We start from the raw sequence: 9,502 nt of genomic DNA, 5'->3' as shown, positions 1-9,502 counted from the left end.
CATGAGCCACCGCCTTCTGGCATAAGACTCTAGGCAATTAATTCCATCACAAATTGTGAGTACATACAAGTTTAACATGACCAAGACCAAAATATACATGAAAATACAACACAGGTGTGCAGATACAATTTTACGCACAGGGCCTGGCATGACCAGCCGATTGATAAGACCGGGCCCATCTTACCACCCGTCTAGGCGAAGTAAGGGTCGAAGTAGTGTGTTGGGCAAAGGAACACAGTTCCAGGAACCAGTGCCCTCAACTACCAGACTCCCGTCCTCCGCCGACACAGGGACGCAACCCACGGCAAACGGGCTGCCCACTTTGGTCGCCTCTTACGACCAGCAATGGGGTGCTGTGGAAATATTCTACCCCGGTTCCACACGGGGGAAGAGCTATTAGCGCTACCCAGCACTCACCACGAGGAGGTTGCTCTTCACGAGTGCCTGCAAGGTAGGGGGTTGTAGACGGCAAGGATTAGTTTATCAAGCAAGGTAGGATAATGTAGACGGCAAGGATTAGTTCATCAAGCAAGGTAGGGGATTGTAGACTGCAAGGATTCGTTCATCATGCAAGGTAGGGGATTGTAGACCACAAGGATTAGTTCATCATGCAAGCTATGGGATTGTAGGCTGCAAGGATTAGTTCATCATGCAAGGTAGGGGATTGTAGACGGCAAGGATTAGTTCATCAAGCAAGTATTAGTTCATCAAGCAAGGAAGGGAGTTGTAGAAGACAAGGATTAGTTCATCAAGCAAGTACTAGTTCATCATGCAAGGTAGGGGGTTGTAGAAGGCACTGATTAGTTCATCAAGCAAGGTGTGATATTGTAGACGGCAAGGATTAGTTCATCAAGCAAGTATTAGTTCATCAAGCAAGGTAGGGTACTGTAGACGGCAAGGGTTAGATCATCATGCAAGGTATAGGATTGTAGACGGCAAGGATTGGTTCATCAAGCAAGGTAAGGGATTGTAGAAGGCAAGAATTAGTTCATCAAGCAAGGTAGGGGATTGTAGACGGCAAGGATAAGTTCATCAAGCAAGGTATGGGATTGTAGACGACGAGGATTAGTTCATCAAGCAAGGTAGGGGATTGTAGACGGCAAGAATTAGTATATCAAGCAAGGTAGGGGATTGTAGACGGCAAGGATAAGTTCATCAAGCAAGTACTAGTTCATCATGCAAGGTAGGGGGTTGTAGACGACAAGGATAAGTTAATCAAGCAAGGTAGGGGATTGTAGACGGCGAGGATTATTTCATCAAGCAAGTACTAGTTCATCATGCAAGGTAGGGGGTTGTAGACGGCACACTGATTAGTTCATCAAGAAAGGTGTAGGATTGTAGACGGCAAGGATTAGTTCATCAAGCAAGGTAGGGGATTGTAGATGGCAAGGACTAGATCATCATGCAAGGTATGGGATTGTAGACGGCAAGGATTAGTTCATCAAGCAAGGTAGGGGATTGTAGACGACAAGGATTAGTTCATCAAGCAAGGTAGGGGATTGTAGACGGCAAGGAATGGTTCATAAAACAAGGTTGGGGGTTGTAGACGGCAAGGATTAGTTCATCAAGCAAGGTAGGGGGTTGTAGACTGCAAGGATTAATTTATCAAGCAAGGTAAGGGGTTGTAGACGGCAAGGATTAGTTTATCAAGCAAGGTAGGGGATTGTAGACGGCAAGGATTAGTTCATCAAGCAAGGTAGGGGATTGTAGACGGCAAGGATTAGTTTATCAAGCAAGGTAGGGTACTGTTGACGGCAAGGATTAGTTCATTAAGCAAGGTAGGGGATTGTAGACGGCAAGGATTAGTTCATCAAGCAACTTTGTTGGCTGTAGATGGCAATGACTAGATAATTGAGCAAGGATGGAGACTGTGGACGACAAGGACTGGTTCATAAAGCAGCCTTGTGGGCTGTAGACGGCTGGGATAAGTTCATGAAGCAAGGCTGGATAATGTTGACGATTAGGAGTAGTTCATAAAGCGAGGCTGGGGACAGTACACGGCGAGCATTTGTAGGTAGGGGATTGTAGACTGCAAAGATTACATTATTAAGCAAGGTAGGGGATGGCAAGATGATTAGTTCATCATGCAAGGTAGGGGGTTGTAGACGGCAAGGATTAGTTTATCAAGCAAGGTAGGATAATGTAGACGGCAAGGATTAGTTCATCAAGCAAGGTAGGGGATTGTAGACTGCAAGGATTCGTTCATCATGCAAGGTAGGGGATTGTAGACCACAAGGATTAGTTCATCATGCAAGCTATGGGATTGTAGGCTGCAAGGATTAGTTCATCATGCAAGGTAGGGGATTGTAGACGGCAAGGATTAGTTCATCAAGCAAGTATTAGTTCATCAAGCAAGGAAGGGGGTTGTAGAAGACAAGGATTAGTTCATCAAGCAAGTACTAGTTCATCATGCAAGGTAGGGGGTTGTAGAAGGCACTGATTAGTTCATCAAGCAAGGTGTGATATTGTAGACGGCAAGGATTAGTTCATCAAGCAAGTATTAGTTCATCAAGCAAGGTAGGGTTCTGTAGACGGCAAGGGTTAGATCATCATGCAAGGTATAGGATTGTAGACGGCAAGGATTGGTTCATCAAGCAAGGTAAGGGATTGTAGACGGCAAGAATTAGTTCGTCAAGCAAGGTAGGGGATTGTAGACGGCAAGGATAAGTTCATCAAGCAAGGTATGGGATTGTAGACGACAAGGATTAGTTCATCAAGCAAGGTAGGGGATTGTAGACGGCAAGAATTAGTATATCAAGCAAGGTAGGGGATTGTAGACGGCAAGGATAAGTTCATCAAGCAAGTACTAGTTCATCATGCAAGGTAGGGGGTTGTAGACGACAAGGATAAGTTAATCAAGCAAGGTAGGGGATTGTAGACGGCGAGGATTATTTCATCAAGCAAGTACTAGTTCATCATGCAAGGTAGGGGGTTGTAGACGGCACACTGATTAGTTCATCAAGAAAGGTGTAGGATTGTAGACGGCAAGGATTAGTTCATCAAGCAAGGTAGGGGATTGTAGACGGCAAGGAATGGTTCATAAAACAAGGTTGGGGGTTGTAGACGGCAAGGATTAATTTATCAAGCAAGGTAAGGGGTTGTAGACGGCAAGGATTAGTTCATCAAGCAAGGTAGGGGATTGTAGACGGCAAGGATTAGTTTATCAAGCAAGGTAGGGTACTGTTGACGGCAAGGATTAGTTCATTAAGCAAGGTAGGGGATTGTAGACGGCAAGGATTAGTTCATCAAGCAACTTTGTTGGCTGTAGATGGCAATGACTAGATAATTGAGCAAGGATGGAGACTGTGGACGACAAGGACTGGTTCATAAAGCAGCCTTGTGGGCTGTAGACGGCTGGGATAAGTTCATGAAGCAAGGCTGGATAATGTTGACGATTAGGAGTAGTTCATAAAGCGAGGCTGGGGACAGTACACGGCGAGCATTTGTAGGTAGGGGATTGTAGACTGCAAAGATTACATTATTAAGCAAGGTAGGGGATGGCAAGATGATTAGTTCATCATGCAAGGTAGGGGGTTGTAGACGGCAAGGATTAGTTTATCAAGCAAGGTAGGATAATGTAGACGGCAAGGATTAGTTCATCAAGCAAGGTAGGGGATTGTAGACTGCAAGGATTCGTTCATCATGCAAGGTATAGGATTGTAGACCACAAGGGTTAGTTCATCATGCAAGGTATGGGATTGTAGGCTGCAAGGATTAGTTCATCATGCAAGGTAGGGGATTGCAGACGGCAAGGATTAGTTCATCAAGCAAGTACTAGTTCATCATGCAAGGTAGGGGGTTGTAGAAGGCACTGATTAGTTCATCAAGCAAGGTGTGATATTGTAGACGGCAAGGATAAGTTCATCAAGCAAGGTAGGGTACTGTAGACGGCAAGGGTTAGATCATCATGCAAGGTATAGGATTGTAGACGGCAAGGATTGGTTCATCAAGCAAGGTAGGGGATTGTAGATGGCAAGGATTAGTTCATCAAGCAAGGTAAGGGATTGTAGACGGCAAGGATTAGTTCATCAAGCAAGGTATGGGATTGTAGACGACAAGGATTAGTTCATCAAGCAAGGTAGGGGATTGTAGACGGCAAGAATTAGTTCATCAAGCAAGGTAGGGGATTGTAGACGGCAAGGATAAGTTCATCAAGCAAGGTAGGGGTTTTGTAGACGACAAGGATTAGTTCATCAAGCAAGGTAGGGGATTGTAAATAAAAAATATGATACATGTCATTTAATTGATTTTATATCCAATGAAACATAAAGCACGGCGTAATGTCCATGCGGGGAATATAAACAATTGGATATATAAACAATAAAAATGGCTTGATCGTATTTTTCGGCGTACTGTCCATGTGGGGAACAACCCATGCTTGTCGTAAGAGGTGATTAACGGGATCGGGTTGTCCGGCTCGCTGACATGGTTGATGCATGTTGTCGATCCCAATTACGTGGATCGATGCTCATGATATCAATCACAGGATTGTCTGGTCCAGCCTCGATTATTTACAGACCGCCGTCATATAGCTGGAATATTGCTGAGTGCGTTAAACAAAAAACAAACCAACCAGCCAACCACAGCATTAGATTCGACTGTGGTGTGCAGCAATGCTATGTGGATGACGACGCCAGTCCTTCTGACGAACGAACCATAATGTGTTGAGTCTGTTTCCGGTTTCCATGTGCACAAGAAAGGACGCCTGCCGAAAGATGGCATATAATTTGAAGATTTGTTGCCCCAACTTCAGGAACCATTGGAACTGCACAAAGTTGAAAGAAATCAAACGCCTCTGGCAACTTTTGCTGACGGTATCGACGAGAGAGTATTGTTCCTGATATTGGTTTGAAATGTTTGTCAAACCGCAAACAGACTCCACTAAATCACATGATTTCATGAATTCATGTTCATGAATTTGAAATTTGCAAACAATGAAATTAACTGGTTAAGTCAGTGTGTGGTGTTGGCATTGGTAGAGCGCAAACACTGAAAGAAAGGAAACAGAATTCGAAAAAAGACATTCTGTCCCACCCAGCTGTCATCCAGTCTAGCTGTAATACATGAAGGTATGTGATTTATACCACTGATAAGGTCTCACATTATGTTGAAAGCTCTGATCGAAAACATGACAATCCGCGACGGTTGTACGGAAACACGATAATACTTTTCGGAGTATTTTGTTGTTATCTTTGATTATATTTTTACGTGGAAGATGATTTTTTTCCGAGGATTACTGTTTTTAAAAAACGCGATCTGTATGACAAAACAATCATTTGGTGAACTCGGTGTAAGTAACGTATCAACTAATTCCACAAATAAGGCCAGAACGCTAACTTACAGAAACCATGCATTTGTACTTTCAACTTTTAGGTAAAGTAACATATCTATCGTCCGATGTCAGAACCGTTTGTCAAAAATGAAAACAAATGTCACTCAAAACGTGTGGGCGGGCATGACCCTGCTGCAACGTGACGTTACGTCCATGCATTTGCACAAAGGGTAGAGCATGATTTGGAACGATGTGGTCCCGGGAGCAAACGCCATCCAACTGCCATTAACAATGACGACTTGTCATCCTATGCCATGTGAGGTGAGGTGAGGTGAAATTGGGTTTAACGTCGCGTCCAAGATTATTGCACTTATATAGCGACGTGCATGCACGTGTATGTGTGTGTGTGGCTGCTTGTACTAGTCCGGACTGATGCCGATTTATAGTGCTAGCTCACTGAGATACCATGCCGCAGTTTAACATGAATACCCCACTCAGACACAGTATACTGACTCCGAGCCGACCAGTCCTTGTTTTAGCCCCTTAATGCCGAGCGCCAGACAGGGTAACAACAAGTACAATCTTTTAACGTCTTTTTGTATGACGCGGCCCGGGATCGAACCCTGGACCTTCCGCTCTCCGGGCGGACGCTCTACCACAAGACCACGGAGGCGGTCTCCTATGCCATGAGTTGTGATGCCACCAAATACCCTTACCTTCCACCCAAAATCTGAAGACGTTAATGCAGGTCCATCGGAGCCGTCCAGCTGAATCCTGAGACTCTTCTGAACCTCAGATGCAAAGGTACCATTACCGGCTGGTTCTGGTCAATCGGTGGCACCTGTCACAAACACATGCAAGGGCAAGTCGATTGTTCACATGGACAAAATGGAGTGTATATGCTGTAATGTAGCTAACATGGATAGCATTATCATTAAACAGCCCGCATGTTATCAAACGGGATCGGGTGGTCGGACTCGCTGATTGGGTTGTTGCATGTCATCGTATCCCAGTTGCGTATCCCGGAAGATCGATGTCCATGATGTCAATCACTGGACTGCTGGTGCATTTTGTACAATAAGAATAGGAAATCCATGTAATAAGTGTTTGGTTTTTTTTCACAAATCATGGTACATAGGTATCCATGCATTGGGCAAAACATTTTACACACGATGCAACATAAAAAGTAATTTTTATGAACGTACATTGTTTAAATCTAAAGGATGATTCATTCAAACATACTTCGAATATACCGTCCAATATTTATTTGGATATGAAACGTCCATATTGACTTTGACCAGTTTGAATGTCCTCTGGACAGCAACAGTTGGAAGGATGCGTTCATTGGCAGAGGCGGACATAAAATATTCTTCAATTAGTTTGGATTTTGTCTGTTTGTTTGTTTGTTGTTTAACGCCGCACTCAGCAATGTTCCAGCTATATGACGGCGGTCTGTAAATAATCGAGTCTGGACCAGACAATCCAGTGATTGACGTCATGAGCATCGATCCGCGCAGTCGGGATCGATGACATGTATCAACCAAGTCAGCGAGCCTGACCACCCGATCCCGTTAGTCGCCTTTTACGACAAGCATAGTCGCCTTTTACGGCAAGCATGGGTTGCTCAAGACCTTTTCTACCCTGGATCTTCACGGGTCCAATTAGTTTGGAAATGACACAACCTGTCAAACACCTTCCAACAGCTGGTGGCACCAATACACCTTAAAACTTTAATTACTTATGTAATTTATGTAAAAATATCCAGTGAGTGGGTGAGGGGTTTAACGCCGCTTTTAGCAGTATTCCAGTTATATCGCGGCGTGTAAGCTAAAGGTGGGAGGAAAGCCCGAAGTGATGCAGGTCTTGGACGTTTACCACTTCGGTGAAACCCACGAGCATGGGTATGGTGCTGACAACAGTGGAAACATAATCGGGGCGAACCGGGATTCGAACCCACAATCATAGGTTCCTGGCGTGCCAAAGGGACGAAACTCTGCACAACGAATTGCGGCGCCACGACTGCGCCACGACTGTGCCACCTGCGCGCGCGCTCTCGCGCTCGCTCTCTCTCATGCGCGCTACCGCCTTATATTTCCTCACAACCCACACATTTCACGTGCAGTCACAGCCATACGTTGGTGCGTTCAGGCGATGCGATCGTTATGCATCGGGTGCGTTTTGGAGAACAGATTCTTTATTTAACACTAACACGAGTGCACGTGAAGCGCGATCTATAGGCCCCGGGGTTCGGTCTTGACTGCCGTCGAGTTCGGACGTCTTTTGCTTCTCAGCAACTTGTCTAGTGTTATACAGCGCACTTGACTGTTTATGATACTTCCTCTTTTGTTCTTTGGCTTTTGATTTCTCTTGTGTTGGAGTGCATTCAAACTTTTAATTTCTATTTGGTGTTTGCTGATTGTTACAGTCAGTTGTTGGGGATTGTCCTCGACAATGGCTGACAACAGAATGGAATGTGAGGAAGGATTTAAAGTCGTTGCTTCAGGGAGGAAGCGAATCGGCCGTATTCCAGATGGTACTTCTAAAAAAGCCTGTGTTGCCAAGCAACCAAATACTGTTCCTCCTACTCCAAGGTCTGATCTTACTTTTGTCTTTGATGAGCCACCTCGGGTCAAATCAACCACTGTTATCTTCAAAGCCGATGTAGGTGAATATGCTGATGGTTCACCGACCCTCTGTCAACTTATGACACAGCGTGCTTTGGCTAGAGCCTTGGCTAAGATCACTACAGAAATAGTCAGTGTTAAGCGGATGGCCAGGGGAGATGTTAGTGTCAATGCAAAAACCGTTGAGGCTGCCAAAACACTTTTGCAAGTCACAGAACTTGATGAACATTTTGTCACCCCTCATGAGCCTGAATCCTTAATGAGAACACGTGGAGTCATCTATGGTATTGATCTGGATATTGAGATGAATGACATTGAGGACGAGTTGAAACCTGTGTTACCTCTAATGTGCTCTGCTGTGCGTCTGACTCGTGGGCCTGATAAAGTTCCCACCAAATCTGTTCTTCTTACATTTACTGGCCAGTCTTTACCGGATCATGTTGTCATTTTCTTCCAGAGATTTCCAATCCGGATATATGTTCCTCCTGCTCTTCGATGCTTCAAGTGTCAGTCCTTTGGGCATGTCTCTGCTAAGTGTAGAAGCACTCATCATGTGTGCGCTAAATGTGGAGGGAAGCACAAATACGAGGAGTGCAATGAAAGTTCCCTTAAATGTAAGAACTGTGGTGGTGCACACTCTGCGGCATATAAAGGTTGTATTAAATACCAGGAAGCTGTCCAGATTCAGAAAGTCCGAGTGGAGGGTAAGTTGTCTTATTCTCAGGCTGTTCGACAGGTGCGTGGAGATTTTGATGTCGCTCAGGTTCCAGCAGTCCCTAAGCCACCTCCTGCAGCTAAACCACTGTCTCAGGTTGTTACAATTTCTGATGTTGTGTCTTCTCCTGTCATGGTGACTGCTAGTACTCAGACTGAGACTCTTGAAGTTGAATGTCAGACTGATCCTGTTGTTGACATCATGCCTGAATCATCTTGCAAACCTCTATTTAACAATGTCTCTCCTGTTGACTTTCTCAACTTTGTTATTTGTATAGTTGCTAATCTTGGCACTAATCGTGCATTCAAGTCTGATGGTCTTCAGACGATAGCGTCAGCTGCCCAGTCCCTCTTGGGGTTAAGATTGTCCCCTGATGATCTGACGAGCATGGTTAAGGGTCAACAATGGAAGTCTTAATCCATCCTTCTTATGGATCTCTTGATGCTAGATCACTCAGTGCTAACGGTCGAGGATTTAAAGTTTGTATTAAGTTTTGACCCAGATGTTTTGTCTTCAGGAGACATTCTTAACTCCTAACCAGCGATTATGTTGGGAAGGTTATGTCTGCCTACGTAAAGATCGTCAGTTTGGTTTTACAGGTGGTAGTGCTAAACTCACTCACTCACTGTCGTTTCGTGAAATAAGGTTCAACCATCCCATTTACAAGGGAATGAAGTCATTCTTCATTTGAAGGATAAAAAATCAGTCTCCATTTTTAATGTCTCTAATAACGCTATTGCTATCTCTGATGACCATGGGTCTCTGTTGAATATGTCAGCCAATCTTAAAGTAGTGTGTGGTGCTTTTAAAGCGTGTGGCAGTTTCACTAGTCTATGAACTATCTAGGTACTTAGCAAACCTTTATTATGGGCAAGGTGTACATGGGCCTAG

The 9,502-nt window shown here is 44.5% G+C and overlaps 1 protein-coding gene across 1 annotated transcript; it reads left to right on the top strand.

The window, feature by feature from the left end:
* The first annotated feature begins 7,723 nt into the window (after positions 1–7,723).
* On the top strand, positions 7,724–9,028 carry LOC125377265. Its single transcript, XM_048390146.1, has one exon. The coding sequence runs from the start codon at positions 7,724–7,726 to the stop codon at positions 9,026–9,028; it is 1,305 nt and encodes a 434-aa protein (XP_048246103.1).
* Positions 9,029–9,502: the final 474 nt, after the last annotated feature.

This window comes from Haliotis rufescens, unplaced genomic scaffold (genome assembly GCF_023055435.1).
Source record: "Haliotis rufescens isolate VD_foot unplaced genomic scaffold, xgHalRufe1.0.p SCAF_84, whole genome shotgun sequence".
NCBI classification, from domain to species: Eukaryota; Metazoa; Mollusca; class Gastropoda; order Lepetellida; family Haliotidae; genus Haliotis; species Haliotis rufescens.
The sequence above is the reverse complement of the archived record's forward strand: the minus strand, read 5'-3'. Positions and strand labels throughout refer to the sequence as shown.

Coding starts and splice junctions, on each gene's coding strand:
- LOC125377265 (XM_048390146.1), top strand. CDS start 7,724: ATGGCTGACAACAGAATGGAATGTGAGGAAGGATTTAAAGTCGTTGCT.